The 17,775-nt window shown below is 35.3% G+C and overlaps 1 protein-coding gene across 1 annotated transcript; it reads right to left on the minus strand.

Moving 5' to 3' along the window:
* Positions 1 to 583: 583 nt before the first annotated feature.
* On the minus strand, positions 584 to 14,882 carry LOC586140 (protein Red). The gene is made up of 21 exons (XM_030980579.1): positions 14,792 to 14,882; positions 14,145 to 14,246; positions 13,192 to 13,251; positions 12,781 to 12,850; positions 12,460 to 12,554; positions 11,773 to 11,887; positions 11,065 to 11,144; positions 10,483 to 10,520; positions 9,761 to 9,924; positions 9,022 to 9,130; positions 8,349 to 8,397; positions 7,480 to 7,786; positions 6,972 to 7,034; positions 6,584 to 6,642; positions 6,077 to 6,100; positions 5,402 to 5,491; positions 4,466 to 4,532; positions 3,237 to 3,325; positions 2,541 to 2,652; positions 2,069 to 2,106; positions 584 to 1,602 (listed from the first exon to the last, which is right to left on the minus strand). Exons 2-21 carry the CDS (start codon positions 14,204 to 14,206, stop codon positions 1,572 to 1,574), a joined length of 1,722 nt encoding a protein of 573 aa, XP_030836439.1. The 5' UTR covers positions 14,207 to 14,246; positions 14,792 to 14,882; the 3' UTR covers positions 584 to 1,571.
* Positions 14,883 to 17,775: the final 2,893 nt, after the last annotated feature.

Genomic DNA, 17,775 nt, shown 5'->3' on the forward strand with positions numbered 1-17,775 from the left:
AGTGGATGGTTATACAGTGAAACCTGTCTATAAAGACCACCCAAGGGAGACAAGAATGTTCTTTATAGGCAGGTGGTCTTTGTAGTCAGGTGCCTATAGTAAATGTTTCAATGAGAAACCATTTTCAAGGGAAACAAAAATGTAGTCTCTGTAGACAGGTGATCACTAAAGCAGGTTTGACTGTATATGTATTCCAGATTTAATCACAATGCCACAGAAAATTGGGAGACATTGATGCGAGAATGTGAATATCCACTCTGAAAATTTATATGTGCATACATTTTTTACAGTATATCAATACATGGAACATAAATAAAAAATTCATCATCTGCCTCATTCCCAAATTTATACGTACATGAATATCCTGATCAAAATAAAAATCACACAGATGTAAAAAAAAAATCCACTGCTCCGTCTTTTCTTACTAAATCATGAACTGCATATACAGAATATCTGTAGTCTCAACAGCTTCTGTTCCTTAAACATGCAACTTTGATTACGTAACAAGATATTGGCAATACAGGGTGGCCGGCTGCTCTCGTCAACACAGCTGATTTATGGTAAGCCATCACATGCAAGTTTCTTGCTGCTTCAAGCACGACTATGGTTGCAAAAGTAGCAAAGTTTGAAAACAACATTGCCTCACAAAAATAGCCATAGAATCAAAACATATTACCATTTATTTATAATATTGGTGCCATCTTACTAAAAAAAAATGTCTACCCAATATAATAAAAATCAATGACATTGTGTTGATGGTTTCTCTGAAATTGCAGATCTCAGGTGTTGCATTCTTTTGGGGCCACCCTGTACACAAATTACAAGACTAGATTGGATAACCTATTATCTGTTACTATGAATTTAAAATTAAATTTGTGAAAAATTGATTTGTGTGACTTTGAAGAACACATTTAATATGGCAGTATACCATACTACAAATCTACTGCAGATTAAAAATGTACACATATTTCTTGCTAAAAAAATCAACACAATACATTAACTATTACTGTAAGCTCTGGAAAACAGTGAAATAAATACACTGCCTGCCCCTCCCCTTTATTACTTAGTGAAAGAAGAGGAAAATTAGAAAAAGAGTAATAGAGGGCATAAGGGAAAGGGAATGTGAAAAGACACTATGATCCTCTCCTACACCCTCCTCCTAATCAATGACCTTGTCAATTTGCATTACATCTGCTGGGTAAGATTGGTGCCCCTGGTGGTGCTCCATAAATGTCTTCACCCACACTATCCACACAACCTACAGCCAACTTGGACCAGAATCGAACAGGAGTAATCAAATAAATGCATTTTGATATTTATTCAAGATGGAACGTGTATAAAAGACAAGAAAAGTGAAGATGTCCTTGTATGGAACATGTTTTGATCAGATCCTTTGGCAGGTGAAAACATTTTAAATGATACTTGGATGACATCTCTGTTCTTTTCCAAGGAGGATGCAGTTGAGAGCAAAAGTAGTTTGACGATCTCTAAATAGTCTGATAACGATAGCATTGTGGTGACATATCTCGAACACAGAATACAAAGTCTTTCCAAATGGGCCTATAGTAGAATCAGTACTTGGGCCGTTTTGAATCCACGGGCCTGTAGGGTGAAAATAGAGGGAGACAAACCACAAAAACGTCAGTTCAAGAGCTAAGGGTAGTGAGAAGACCAATAAATCAAGTGATTTATTGCTTTCCATAAATAAAATTTGGCAATAATGACTCTGAACATTGAATAAACATTCATTCAGCAAATGGAAAGTGTAAAAAAAACTAACCTAGTGCTCCAACATTAACCACAACATCCAGTATTACCTTGTTTACCAAAAGAATTACTTTTTAATCTTAGAAATACTACAAATACACAAAACTTAACATAAAAAATTGATACATGTTAAATTATTATTGGTTAAATCCCACTTTTCAGGGGTTGAGCTACATAAAGCTTAAGTCATAGTTCTCTTCCAGAGTCTTTGGGAATCTTGTCTGTTGAGAGCCAGGATGGCGTTAACTCCGTGCTTTAGCATATGAGTTAACATCATGTGTATTGAATCATTTGTTCTTACCTTCTTCCCTCTCCAGTCTCCTTTCTCTTTGCAATGATCTAGATATTAAAAAAAAATGATGATGAATCAAAATAAGAATTACATCAAGGGAACAGACATGCAAACATTTAACTAGTTAGCATTTGGAATATATTACAAGATTTATCATAATTGTTTTGCTATTCATTTTGACATTAACAATCAATGTGCAGTTCCTTGTTTGTGCTATTGGTAAATGCAATTATACATTTATTAGATTTATTATTTACTGCGCTTCATTCAATCACAGCTTTGTGAAAAACCCAAGCACTGCATAAACATAAATATAAACATTCACCTACTTTACATCCTTACCAAATTCTAAATATGATCTTTATTGAGCATATATTACTATGGATCGTTATAATCATGCTATTCATTATCATCATCATCATCACCTTCATCACCTTCATCATAAACACCATCATCATCATCATCATCATCATCATCTCACCTGACTAATTTTCTGCCATTCTCTATCCAGTGCAGCCTTCTCATTCTTCTCCGGGTGAGTTCTCCTCGTCTTCCTACCCTCCGAGGTCTTGATTCCAAATTGGAAAGCAGCTCTGTCATTAAAGAGAGAGAGAGAATAGGAGAAAGAGGAATAGAGGTTAGTATAAAGGGAATGTAAAGTGAAGAGGTGATACAAATATTGATGAAATGTCTAATATTTCAAATGCAACAGGTGAGCATCTCAAGACAGAGCTGCCAACCTCCAGCAGAGAAAATCAGTAATCACAAGGCTCAAAATCATTAATTTTTGGAATAAATCAGTAATTTCCTATGCGGTGCTATGAGTCTTAAAAAAAACGACACGACAACCCTGCGCGGACGCATGCGCGTATGATTATCTGTAATTTTTGGTGATTTTACTCACACAAAGTTGCTAAATATTGATTTTCAGGTCATCACAACAAATCAGTTTTCCATGAAAAATTGGCTTCTATTAAGAGAATACTTGATACTTTTCCGTCTTTCTCAGCGAGTGTTGGATGGCTGCCATACTGCACAGCCACTCGCGACAATAATTTACGCAAGAAAAAAAAACAGCAGGAATCATTTTTGTTTTCATTATACAACTTATATAGGAGGGGTTAAGAGAGGGTTGTATCACCAGATGGTTCCCTTTAATATTGAGAAGATGACTTACTTTGGTAGAGCTTCTTTCTGGTTCATGTAGTCACTGTATTCCTCAGCCGTATCAAAGTCCCATCTTCCTACTGGACCTTTCTTGTTACCCTGATTTACAAGAGAAGAAAGATATAAGTGATTAAAGATAAAGTTGAGGTCTGGTCATGCAATTGTATTGTGAAAGAAATGGTGAGGAATCGATCAGAAAGTATTGGTATGTACTGCAAGGTTCTGGAATCATCAAAATGATAAGAAATTTGGCCCAGTCTTGGTAAAGTTACAAGCACTGTACACAGAAAGATGTATATTCGACTACACGAACATGTGGCATAAAAGTCTGTCCCGATTTTACAATGTTACATGGCATATTTAGAATATTAATGCATTTGAAGAACCATGCTTTTCAGGGAACATTTTTATCTGATGTTCTTCCACAAATTATTGTTCACCTCTTCCCAGAACTCGACCTTCTCTTTAAGTTCTATTTACACATATTAAAAACCAGATACAAACAAAAGAACCAGCAGATTTAGAGGGGAACAGACACATTCCCGTTTGCCCATTATAAGACTCAATCATGCAAACACTTTATATTTTCTTTGCTTGTATGTCAGAGATTTTTCATCAACACCCTAAAGTCCTTAAAGTGATTTGAAAAATTCAGTTGTCAGATATATTTTGTAAGTGTGCCCCCTGCCCCCCCCCCCCCCCCCCTTGCAAAATTACTCATCTCACACTCTACAAACACATTTATTATTTGGGCCTTTAATCTTCAAAAGTGATCTATATATCATGTTCAGCACATTGTGAATCACAAAATTCCCTTTCCAGATAATATTCAATGTGACTGACTTTTTGGGGGGTAATTTTTGAATTGCATAAAGTAGCATAAATCATTTGTCATTATATTTTTTCTTCATGTAAGGGTTATTAAATGACCTGAAACACAATTTTGTATCTCGATGCATTATGGAGGACAATGAATAATAGCTGAAGATAGAAAGTAACCATTGACCACATATGTCTACATTTGCCACTCTCCACCCAGGTGTTAAATGGGTACCTGGTAGGATTTGAAAGTTAATGTGGTTAGATGAGAAGGTGAGTGGAGAATGTGCATACATTGTGTGCGGGTAAGCCTGAATCCGATGACTGGGGTAATAATATACTTATCTGTAAAGTGCTTTGAGAGGGCCTGCGGTCCTGAAATGCGCTATACAAGAACAAAGTATTATTATTTTGTTTTACCTGGTCCATTTTGGAGTAGTCTACATCATCATCAGAATCATCAAGAGCATCGGCTGTTTCCATGGCACTGGGGTTACATGAAAAAATAAATAAAATATGATAGAACAATAATGATGAAGATAACTGGGGTTACACGAAAAAATAAATAAAATATGACAGAACAATAATGATGAAGATAACGCACTGGTAAGTTGAGAAAAGAAATTCACCCCATCTGTACTAATAGGATTACAAACAATAATCCTAAATGAACTTTCAGTGTCAAATTGAGGACCTTGAATTTCTATTTCATTATTTGATTTGTTTAGATATTAGCTTCAATCCTATAGAATCTTCACAATGTGTTTTAATGTTTCCACTTCAGGATAAAACACATAGGAATGTTTTCGTCCAAATGCATAGCAGAATACTAATATTACTGGGCAGAATTTGCTGCCAATGGCATAACACCATCAAAAGTTGAAAAGAGAAATTCAAATAAAACAAGATGAAACTGAGAGCTGTAAGTCATATGTGACCTGTCAGCTTAAACCCACCAATAAATCACTGTAAATCACTTTTTGTGCTGGAGAGTGAAAGCAAATTTCCTGAAACTCTGAGGTTCCAAGCTTTGCATCCGGCTTTTGCTGCAGTAGAACCCAATTAAATATTATGCCAAAGAAATTCAAGAGAAAATATTACGAAAAAACTTCCTCTCCAGCCCCCCTTCCCCTCCCCCATTTGCTACATTGTTAATATTGAGACTTATGGTTTTGAACCATAAGGTGGAATATGAATGCTGACCCCAAATAATCTGCCTTACTATTATTTGTATTATGAATAAACTGCTAGCATCATTGTGAAATAAGGAACATTCAAAGTTAAATTTAACCAAGTTTCAAAGGACCGTGTAAGTCTACCTTACTCTCATTCCTATCCATGTATATCATCACTTACCCTGGATAACACTCAAAGTAGCTATCAAAGTTAGCTCCCTTCTTGCCCTGTTTGTTTTTCCCTTTGTCACCCTCTCCAGTCAACGCAATGCTAATAGAGAAAAGAAAAGATAAATTGTAAGAAGTTTAAATAATGATGATGATGACGATGACGATATTAATAATAATCATAATAATAATAATAATAATATTCAATACTAATACTAGTGGCTTCTTATATAGCACACATGTCCATCACGCCATTTGAGAGTTCACACACGCTTGAAATGTTGCAATCCTGCAGCTTTTTAACCCATTTCAAAATCTTTCCCCCACCTCCTTTCATTAATACATGATCAACAAGGGCTCGACACTAACAGAGGTCCGGTGAACACGGGCCAAAAATATTCACTCCTGGGGTCGTTTCACAAAGCCTTTTTTCAATGACAAATGACAAAAATCAGTGACAAATTTGCTGATAACCAATCAGAAGCAAGGATTTCAGTAGCTTATAACAAAAAGTGTCATTTGTCACTGATGACAAGTTTTGTTAAATGCTCCCCTGGCCTCTATAATTTTCAAATTAAAATGAGAACCCCATGCGAACAGATCCTTTATATTGCATATATTAGTGTGGAGCTTAATATTGAAGAAGAAGAAGAAATTCAGGAGAAAAAAAATATTTGAATTAACTTACCCTCTGTCACGTGCCTGCTGAGCTGTGAATACTATGGTTAAGGGAAACAGAAGCATCTACAAATTACAAGTACTAACAAGCAGACTACTCATGTTAATTGTGCTTCTTCATTGCAAGTCAGTAATATAAAAGTTATACATACTACATTTATTGAGGTTAAATAACATTTACAATTGCAATGACTTAATACTGCACACAAGAATGACACCCCCCCCCCCAAGAAGAAAAACAAAGGAACAAAGTGGAAAAGAATGAATGCACGTAAAGGGTACAAGAAATCCCTCTAAAAAAAAAAAAATTTAAAAGAAGAGGAGGAAAATGAAGTGTATTCTTTAGAAAAATGCAGATTGATTTTTAAAGATTATTCTAAAACATAAGACAGGTAACATCACTTTTTCAAAGTTCCTGGGGTGACACATATCATAAAGTTTGCGAGTCCATTGAGCCAGTACATTAATAAAATCATTAATAATACAATGATTTAAAGCCATGTTTACAAAAGGATATTTGTCTTCATTTTCCCAGCCTGCTCTGAAGCGAGATTCATCCTCTTTTTCGGGTGGAGGCTGCAGATATAGATTGAAAAGGAAACATATTTGAAATTATGCATACAAATTGTGAATAGAATCTTGTGAAACATGTTGAAAGTATTCAAACTACGAAAGTCTTGTTTTTTGTTGCGGATACATGATTTCAAAAGTAACGGTAAAGAAATTTTGCAATAAAACAATGTCCCACTTTGACTGTTATCAGGAATAGCCAATGTCATTTACTACATTATTCATAGTATTTATAGAAGACTGTTGGAGACTAATACCGAGATTGGAATACTTAAAAACCATTAGTAATACAAGTTGATGAATTGTTATTGCAGGGGCTGATCAATCAACTTTACCTTTCCAAACTTTTCACTGATGCTCTGCAGAAGTTTATCAGCAGAAGGAGGCTTGTCAAAGTCCTGTAATGGCATAGAGAGTGTAAGATGAGTGCACAATTAGAATCTAAAGAACATTATGGCTACAATTTCAAATGAAAATCTAGACTAAAGTTTTTTTCTTTTTTCTTTTTATAATTCCAATTTAAACAGTTGCATCTTGACACAGACGGTAAAACTCATTGTATATAGAATTTTTGTTTTAATATGATAATGTGGCCAGTGTATGACATTCAGATAAAGAAAGACACAAAGATGATTTGTGTGTGAAAGAAACGTAGCAGTAGAGAACGAATGAAAAGATACAAAAGAGGGGAAGATATGTAAATGTACAGGGGAGGACAGAAAGTGTAGGCATTCAGAAATATACAACAATAAATTATGTAAATTAGCATTACATGTGGTAAGGTGAATATACAAAATTAAGTTTATACAATAGTTGTAAAGTCGTGGGATTCTATAAACTAACCTCATCAGCATCCTTGGGTTTCTCAAAGTAACTGGACCTGGGCTTCCGGTCCCGGTCCCTCTCGCTGTCCCTATAGTCCCGTCCCCTGTCGGTCCTCTGCCTATCCCTGTCTCTATCCCTGTTCCTATCTCGGTCTCGGTCCCGGTCCCTCTCGCTGTCCCGGGGTCTCTCATAATCCCGGCTGGGTCGGTCTCGATCCCGACCCCTATCTCTGTCTCTCTCTCTCTCTCTGTCCTTGTCCCGGGGTTTGGGCTGTTCCTTGGGTTTGTTGTAGGATGGATGGTAGTTCACAAGATCACCAAAGATACTGTCAAGGAACAATGAATGCTTGATGACATTAGTTTATCACTGAAAATGAATATATCTTTGTGTGCCAGGGAGAAGGGAGCAAACACACATTTAGGACTAATATTTCATTTAGGTAGTTGTGTAATGAAAGGATAATAAAATAATCATTCACAAAAGTTACCTATCATTGTTAACATTTTCATGAACCAAAATGTGATGTAAAGATGTAAAGAAAAAAAGTTAAATTAAATATGCATATTTCTAGAAATGTAAATCCATTGTTTGTGCATCGGTTCACACGGTTCCATTGACTAACCATTAAAAGTAAGTTTGAACAAACTTGAAGCTCTCAAAAATCTATTCAGCAAAGCCTTGGCCATGCCAGGCATGTAAACATCTATTATGAGAGGACAAGATGTGATAATGTATAATAATGTCACATAATTGCAAGGAATTTTGATTGGTGAGCAATTGTGAACAGAAGTTTCTATGTACTGATTATATGTTTAAACTGAAGGTACATGTATTTCAATCAATATTTATCTTGTTTTAAAGTAATATAAATTTATTGGCTTCCTTACTTGTCATCTCCAGCATGTGACTTATCCATCTTGTCATCCTTCAATTTGCCTGAAAAACAGATAAAATTTACAGTAATCATTCAAAAATATTATCCACATAATAACCATAATCATGGCAAAAATATAAATCAAAAGTGAAAAGGATAAAGTATAAAAGGAACAAGACTGATCAAATTGCATTCAGAATAATTCTGTTAAATGTATTGGTTGCTTTAAACGCAACATGAACATATCTTGTGATTTCTCACATATGTAGATATGTTTGATTTTGACAGTTTCCATAAGAATCCAAGTTATGAGCAAAAGATAATTTACAGAAATAACAAATGAAATTATTTATAAAGGGAGGCAAAATTACTGGCAGTTCCTTCCTGTCACTGATATAGCTCCATCTAGAGCATTCACATAATAATACTCTGTACATTATGAAGCACATTCTTCACAAATCCAAAAGTTATCATTGGCCGATTAGACTGAATAATTATATGCCCTAGGATGGCAAGTGATTTTAAAGACACTGCTTTAACACAAACAAAAGGAGAACAAATTATTTTAGGTATCATTTTAACTTAGCAAGTTATTCAGATTCTCTTCATGTATGGTTGTAAGGACATCTCATACAAATTTCTATCAACATTTACATGAATTTCCTTTAAGAAAAATAAAAACTTACCTTTTTCTTTCTTCTTGAGTTTCTTTCCCCTTTGACCTTGTCTCAGATAGGAGAGAATCTGAGTCAGCTTGTTGATTACAATGTCATTGGTAGTCAGAGTTGCTTGTGACTGTGGTATGAAGTAAAAGAGCATGTGTTACATGGTAAAGTTGTGATTGGTCCACAGCTCATCATGTGATATCGATTGCAAGGATCAAAATTAGCATATTTCACTCCTGGTCATTTTTCCATGTTATATTGACCACCTGGTATACAAGCAACCCTGCACGTACTAGCACATACCCATTGCTTGCATTGTCTTAGGAGAGTGCATTTTACAGGAAAGACGGGACAGCTCGAGAAAAAATAAGGCATAAGATTGCAATTATCCTTAATTTCATAAAACAAAGTGTAATCAAGGCTATCTAATATATCAGATATAACATAACAAATTGGAAAGTCCAAGTTCTTATGCCTGGAAAATCATGCCTAAAAATAATATTAAAACAGAAATTATTTTCTTTAGCCAAGAGACAATCGAGAGCAGTCCCAACACACATCTCACTCACTATACTGATGTTCCAATTTGAGATTCCATTTTCATTTATGGTCAAATCTCAAAACTTCATAATTTTCTGCTCATATTCCCATATTCCCTGAAGCTTTCACAGATCACTTTCTGTGATTTTTCTGCTTACACTCAACTTTACATTGTTTTTCAGAACTTTCTTAAAGTGTGATCGACAAAACGTCTACTTACTTCTACAGTTGGGCAGTCGGCCTTGCTTCTCATTACCGTGGTAGGGATGTCCGTCTCAACAAAATCATCATCTAGATCTACCTGGTAAGCCATACGGCCTGGGAGGAAGGACTCGTTACGCTGGGGCTGGTGCATCTTGAAGACATTGCGGTAGATGTTTCGTGCTGTAGAAATATCAAAGAGAAGGTGATTGAGCTAATACCACACCTCTAAACACAATACAAAAACATTAATGAATGCTATACAGGAAAGACTTTTAATCTTTAATCATAAAATATAAGAAACAATGAACACAATGAGACAACAATTATGTCAAATTATATCACACAAAAAATTGTTGGCATGTCATTACAAAATAAACAAAAGTGTAGTCAATATGAATGCGGGACCACTCATTTTTAACAAAATGCGACAACATATTTTATTGACCTTCTTAATAATCGATTGTTCTCTGCTTTCCTTTACAAACTCAGTATCTGTTTTATTTGTATATTTGAACAGTTTTCTTTTTAATCAGACTTTCATGATTTTATTGTAACGATTATGTTGATATGTTTTGTGAATAGATATTCTTTTCTATTTATATGTATCCTTGATAGTGGTAAACAAATACATTTCAGCTTTTTAGCTGCAGCATGTGCATCATTGTATTCCATATTTATAAACCTTGAATTGAATCAAACTAATTTATTAATGGTCAATAATCTGCTGAATTTACTTACCAAGCCGGCCTTTGAACTGGATATTTTCTTCAGCATCCCTGAAAAACAACCAAGAAAATTACTTGACGGTAATCTTCTGACCCAATATCGTCCTACATAATACTTGAGGTCAAAACTATTGCAGTATCATAATATATTAATAATCTTGCTCTACTGAGCATCTGACTAAAAACCATGATATTCTGGTATGCATGTATGTCTACATTTCAAATTCAAGGACACTTCTTTAACACGTTTTAAAATACATTGACATGAAATGATGCAAACTTGCAAACAGTGACTCAAAAATAGTACTCGCATTATTACCTTTTGAAGGACAAAAAGAGTAGCAAAATAAATGCTAGAGTTTTTTTTTTTTTAAACTGGAAATAAGTAGTGTATATTTCATTTAAATTGTATGGCAAAACTTAGAAAAGACAAAGAAGAGGACATTTGTTGACATCCATTTAGGAGATAAACTTACAACGTTTCAAGAGATGTATCGTATTTTGCTTATATTATCTACATAATTGATGTACCAGGAGACATAGATGTTTATGTTTATACCCAAGATTACGGGGACAGGTATAAAGAAATACTTACACTTCTTTAGGCTTACTCTGGTAAGTACTCTCCAGGACATCTTCTACTTCTCGCTCCTTGGTGTTGATTTCAGCTCGTACCTTTACAAACAAGGAACAGGAAATGATGTCATAAGAGGAATAAAGGTTAATCTACTTTTTCTAACCAGCAACAAATCGGTATCCTGTCAAGGTAATTAATATTCTCCAGACAAATGTCATAAAACAAAAGTAAATGTCTTTGTCACAAATGAAAAAATGAAAAAGTAGAGATAAATGTTTGTATTCAAAGTTTTTCATTACATACAACTCAGAAATCTCAGAATTGTGATTAATTTAAATTGATCATAACTTCATACCAACTACAAAACCTTTAGGTCAGTCAAGAATCACATGACGTTTACAAGCCGATCGCCCGTCTGATTATCAATATATTTAAGATTGAAAAACATTTTCCCAATGAATTTTATTTGTAACACAACAGTCTATTGGGGAAAAATTAGTATGGTAAAACCCGTCACTCAAAGATATTTATTTTTTGAAGCACTTCATGATCATTTTAAAGCGCAATTTTTTTAGGGCTTTATTCTTACAACATAGCACAGACACTGATAACACGTAGGGTTATGCATCTCAGATTTAACATTGTCAAACGATGCCTTTAAGACATAAACAGTGTCCCTTTTTTTTGGTCCCCTTTGGTTTTGTGTTGTTGTTTTCTTTTGCTTACCTTATGTAGCAGGGCATAATCCAGACCTTTCACCAAATGAGTATGCTCCATGTCACCACCAAGATATTTACTCTCATCAATAAGCTGCTTACGCCTGTTAGATGCTGCAGAATCTCTACAAATTAAAATCATAGGGATCAAAATCGGTTTTAATTAAATTTTATTACCAGCCATATTTTTGGTAAATCTAACTTCCCTTCATTCTGAAATGCTCCAGATTTATTTATGTTAGCATGGTGTCTGTGTACATAAAAAACTACCGGTATACAGTTTTGATGTCTCACATTTTTATTTTAGTGATTCAAATATACCTGATCCAAACTTAATCAGAAAATATGAAAAGAAATTAGTGTTATTCACAAAAGCACCCATGTTTTGGATGTCTAATTCAAATGACTACTGTAAAGCTGTACTGTAGTTCTTGATTGTAAAACTTAAAAAACAAATAAATACATATGTCATTCACAATTTAAATGCCATGGAAATTAGTACTTCTGGTTTGGTGTAAAAGTGGCATCTAACATATAATTAGTCCAATGTTCTCATCATTTATTATTTAATGTAACAGGTCAAGTATGGGAAGGATAATCCAACAGGTTGCAAACTTATGTTTGTTTTTACAAAAGCACCCATAGTGAATAATCTAGGGATGGACAATCCGATGTTAGTAGCGATAGGGATACTCACGCTGGTGCATTGGGAGCTACAGCCTTGTAGTTTGCTGTTGTGCTGACGATTTCAGTCTCATCATAGTCTGTTTTACCTTCTCTTCTTTCGTTGGCCTACAAAAAAAATAGGATAGACAAAATTATCAACACTTTATCTCAATAACTCAATTAACATTCAAAGGTAGCAGCTTTACCCTTTCAATGCGATGGGCAACAAATCAAGCATATATGAATTAAAGTAGAATACCACTGGATAATGATAAATGGTACTGAAGAGGTCATGATCTAGATATAGTAAGCTTTGAAACTGTGCAATTTCTTTTTATGATATTACACTTACCCTATCTCTGTACTTTTCTGCCAGCTCTGCCTCCCTCTCCATCTCCTGTTTCTTGAGCTTGGCATAGTAACTGTAAAATGAAGGAACAAAAACACAAATCACATTTATAATGTAAACTAATTATATCTTCTTCTCTTGAAATTAAACTGTCACAAAAGGAATACATGTGTCTAAGGGATAGTGTTATAACATATGGATATGAAACCATTTCATAGACATATAGACAATTTATTTAACCTCAGCTTACATGATAAGCACTAACATGATATGCTTTAAACATATACAACTCCCAGTACATAAATGTATTGATATTCAACCAAAGGAGATATGTATGTATATGCCATCCCCCTTTTTACATTAAAACCATCAAAGTTTTTTGCTCACTTACATTTCAAGTATGTTTGCACTTACCTCTTTTTCTTACGCCTCCTTGCCCTGGGATCATCCTCCTCATTATAATCTTTCACTAACCTGAAAGATAATGAGATAGAATAGGCGCTTCATAAATCATTAGCTGTTCAGTGCCAGAAAACTGTTGAAGCAATCTACCTTACTTAAGGCTCATTCAGATATGATGCAGTATACCGCTGCAAAAAAAAAGCTGCCATGCTTTTGTTAATGTGTAAATGAATGACAACTGTGTGCAACAACGGTCCTCTGCACTGTACACAGAAAGCCATGCTTTTCAGGGAACATTTTATATCTGATGTTCTTCCACACTTGCATATTACAATGATACATATTATTTTCACCTCCATCCAGAACTCAACCTTCTCCAACAACAGCTATTTTTTAAAAAATGAATTAAATAACATTTCGAAAATCAATCCTAGTGATATATTTACTCATGCCATTCATCAGCTTAACAATAACATCAACATTAAATATAATATTCAAATTACAACAAAAGCATAATTCATTTTACGGTATGCACTCTACAAATAGTTGAGTTATTTTGTGCTAGCAGCTAGCACTCTGCAATAAAGTTGGCTTCAAACCAATAATCACTTACTATCCTTTCCTTGTGATATATTGGTTTTCTGTGTTCTTTACAACAAAAAAATATTCAACATCACTTTCAAGAGCTAAATAAAAGTAATTCAGGCAAATTAATTCTACTCAAGACAGGGGACTTTTACTTTGTTTTATTTGTGTTTTTGTTTCATTCATACTAATAACAGAATGGCTTTTCTAGAATGGCACAGGGCAAAATAATTCTCAGAATATTTTACCATCAAGAAGTTTTTTTCATGTAAGAAATATGAAACATAGTAAAGGGCGCTTAAATTATGGTCCATCATGTTGTTGAAACATGAAGGTTTTAGGTTAGTTCTTTGAATAATAGAACACAGAGGTGTACTTACGGTTTCTGCTGTGTTGGTTTAGAAGAAGGGGGAGCTTCACCCGGCGTATCCCTCGGAGTCATCAACAGCTTACGAAAGTCATCATTAGACAGCTTCTGCAGCCTAATCATGAAAGGAAGTAAAAATTCAAATCTCAATTTGATACCAAATTCAAGCAGGCTGATATCACTGACCGACAACGAGGCTCAACTTTAAGTTATGTGCATCATGTAACGGTAATGAACAATGCCAAAATATATATATCCCCTGGCCAGTAAGGCCAATATTTTAAGAGAAACAGCAACAACAACCTACAAAAAATGAACCAATGTGGTATCAAGAGGTCATTCTCATCTCTCACAAATGTTCTAAAGATCTGAACTATTCTATGTAAATTATTTAAAGAAATATAATAATAATATTCAACTATCTTTGATATTGTTTACATGAAACATGCCCTCAAACATGTACATTGAACCATTCAAATAAGCAATTTTTTAAAATGGATAAACTTTGTATGGTGAATAAGAAAGCGAGTGCCATAAATCAAAGGCATAATTCCAATATGTTCATGACATGTGATTTTTTCTTCTCAATTAGTTTGTTTTAACAAATTAAAGTATGAAACATTAACCTTCAAAAGACTACCCAAGGTCATTATAGCTTACCCAGAGTCATCCTCCGTTGAGTCGTGTCGTACATTACTCGGCGGTAAAGGGTTTGAAAACTCATCTGGATGGAAAAAATGAAGAGAAATAATATTGATTCATATTTATGCATCTATTTAAATATCCAGGCATAAAACCTACATGACAACATGAATGGAAACAATTAATAAACAAGAAATTTGAAAAAAAAATCCCCATTCAAATTCAAAGAACAGTATAAACAGTTTGAGGTGGTAGACTAGAACTCGTACAATTCATCCAAAAAACGTCACACACGGGTTTCACAGCAAACCTCTGCACAATACAATATGCTTCGCTGGAGTGGGTTGCAGGAGGGCAGGCACGTGCCTGTGTGAAGTTATCTACCATAATGAGGGTCTGAGACATTATCGTAGATAACTTCACATAGGCGCGCGCCCACCGTGCGCCCGCAACCCACCATCGGTATGCACTTGTATTGTGCAGCGCGCGGTTAGCCATGAAACCTGTGAACAAGTGTAGATAGTCTAGATCTACTAATATCAACTTTTTTCTGAAAAATACTAAAAAAATAACAAGAAAATTGACACAAAACAGGTCCTATACTTTAGGGTGTTTTATTATTTTCGGTTGCTAACTTTAGTAACAGCTCTAGAATCTACATGGAGTCGGGCCAACTCGGACCAGGGGACAATTCGGCCCAGGTACAAAAACGGTCAGTTTTTGCATGTTTAGGTTTAAGGTTAGGGTTAGGTTTAGGGTTAGGGTTAGGGTTAGGGTTAGGGATAGGGATAGGGTTAGGGTTAGGGTTAGGGTTAGAGCTAGGGTAAAATGACAAAAAATGACCGTTTCTGATAGCCCGACTATGATGTAGAGCTGTTGACTGAAGTTAGGAACCGAAAAAAATAAAACACCCTAAAGTATAGGATAACCAACATAACGACTTTTAACTCATGATCTTTATTTGGACATTTAATGAATATGTACTTCATTTTGGGTATATTTTAGTAGAATATATCCACGCCGGAGTTACGGGTCAAATTTTGGATAGATCTAGGCTTCTGAATTTACTTCGTCTGTCTCCGACTCCGAGACTCCGCCTCCGGATATATTGTTATTTATGCCGAAACAGGACAATGATTTCTGACCAAGTGTTACAATAACGATCATTTAATTTTTTGAATCTTTTATCTGATATAGTAATACTTACGTTCAGGCATTGTAACAGTACATCAAGTAGTAGAACTCGAAATTAGATCAATAAAAGCATCGAAAGTCTACTGCACTGTACTAGCACTTCATTTTGCATGCACTGTCCGAGTCGTCTCGAAATATACCCCCGAAAAACTCGCCAGATTCAAAGTCGAACGAGAACACTTTGACAACTCGGTCTAGCGCTCGAGTCTCGTGTGAGTAGGTTGCTCCTCTCCTCCACACTTATACGGATCTTTTTTTGGAGGAGGAGGGTTTTTGTTGTGTTATCGGCGTTTCATTCTGGGCATAACTAACCCTCTTTTAAAACCATTCATGCATACCTAAAGCCCGACCTAAAATACATAAGAAAATCGCGACCTTCCCTTTTTTTTTCGCTCCCCGACTTGGAAGAAAAAGACACTTGACAATAGTAATGAAAATGTAGGCCTATACAGTATACTGATATATAATTTTCTTTGTAAGCGGCATACCTCTCCATTATAATACTCCTGATACTATAGCTTAGATCTAAACTGCCTCTCATAAACTTCTTCACCCATCGTCCCCCCCCCCCCCTCCATTAATGCTTGTGTGCCCCATTTCATTCGCCTTCTGGTCGGAAAACTAATATTTTTTGTACAACACATTTCGGGCATGAACTTCATCTTCCTGTCATGTCCTATAAACATAGGTGCCGTTAGTGGCAAATGAGCAGTAAAGGAGTAAAAACGGTTCGTAATTTTTTAACCAAGAAAAAAATAAAAAGTACAGTTAAACATGAATTGAATCACGTAAAAAATATGTTCCATGCTAAGAAAAGGAGAGTAAACAGGAATGAAACATTCCGCATGCCCCTATATTTATCAATGGAGGATTTTATGATATAGCAATACGCGCATATCGTGAAAATGTTGTGAGAGGATGGGAAAACAGTATCATTTTAATTTCCATTTCCTAATAGCATTATTTTAAACTGTCCTGAAGTTGTTGTCCTCTCTAAAAATGACACTATTATACAGCCGCAGCCTATTCTTTTCCTGTAGGGATATTGAAAGTCTTGTCCCCTCAAATGAGGATAGAGAAAGAGCCTATACTGTACATAATATAAGGACGATGAATCAAAATAATGTGATCATTGTCGCAATGTCAGGAATGCTATTTTAACCCCCTGGTTAACCTCGCAGTATCAAAAATATTCCGTCTTTAAGTAAAGGGCTGAACCAGCTCCGCTTTTATAATTTAATTGAATTTGTTATTTTTGAAAGGTGCTATGTCGGAAACACGCTGTATACCGATTCTTTAATTAACAGCCCGAAAAGCAATAAATATCTGCACCCCGTTACTGTGTTCTAATAGTGCTAACCAGGGGCGGCGATACCGGGGGAAAGGGGACACGTCCCCCCCCCCGGAAAATTTCAAAAAGTGCACACAAAAAATGTATTGCAATACTGACTAAAGACTGCAACACACTTTTAGGCTCTGGAGGGCCCAAGAGTGCAGCGTTTGGACAAATAAAAAGCAAAAATTTTCTCACTAGGTTGCGACGCTCCCTCGCATAATATCCTTCAAATTGTACAGTAAAATTGTATCAAATCTGTACTTTGTTGGGATCACCGTGATACCAACGGAATACAGATTTTCCCTCGCATGTCCCCCCCCCCCCCCCCCCCCCCCCTCGGTCATGAAAAGAAATTACCGCCCCTGACTGCTACCACCTACTTTCTGTATCCTATTTTGCAAAATAGCTCTTCATGCATGTTACTTTCTCCACTTACCTTTTTTAAAGCCTTGAAACTCTCGCATATAGCTAT

The sequence above is a fragment of the Strongylocentrotus purpuratus genome, unplaced genomic scaffold (genome assembly GCF_000002235.5).
Source record: "Strongylocentrotus purpuratus isolate Spur 01 unplaced genomic scaffold, Spur_5.0 spur5_scaffold_11, whole genome shotgun sequence".
Taxonomy (NCBI): domain Eukaryota; kingdom Metazoa; phylum Echinodermata; class Echinoidea; order Camarodonta; family Strongylocentrotidae; genus Strongylocentrotus; species Strongylocentrotus purpuratus.

Coding starts and splice junctions, on each gene's coding strand:
- LOC586140 (XM_030980579.1), bottom strand. CDS start 14,206: ATGACTCCGAGGGATACGCCGGGTGAAGCTCCCCCTTCTTCTAAACCA. Junction 4,533..5,401: donor TACTTTGAGTGTTATCCAGG/GTAAGTGATGAT, acceptor ATGTAACCCCAG/TGCCATGGAAACAGCCGATG. Junction 3,326..4,465: donor ACTACTCCAAAATGGACCAG/GTAAAACAAAAT, acceptor CTTGTAAATCAG/GGTAACAAGAAAGGTCCAGT.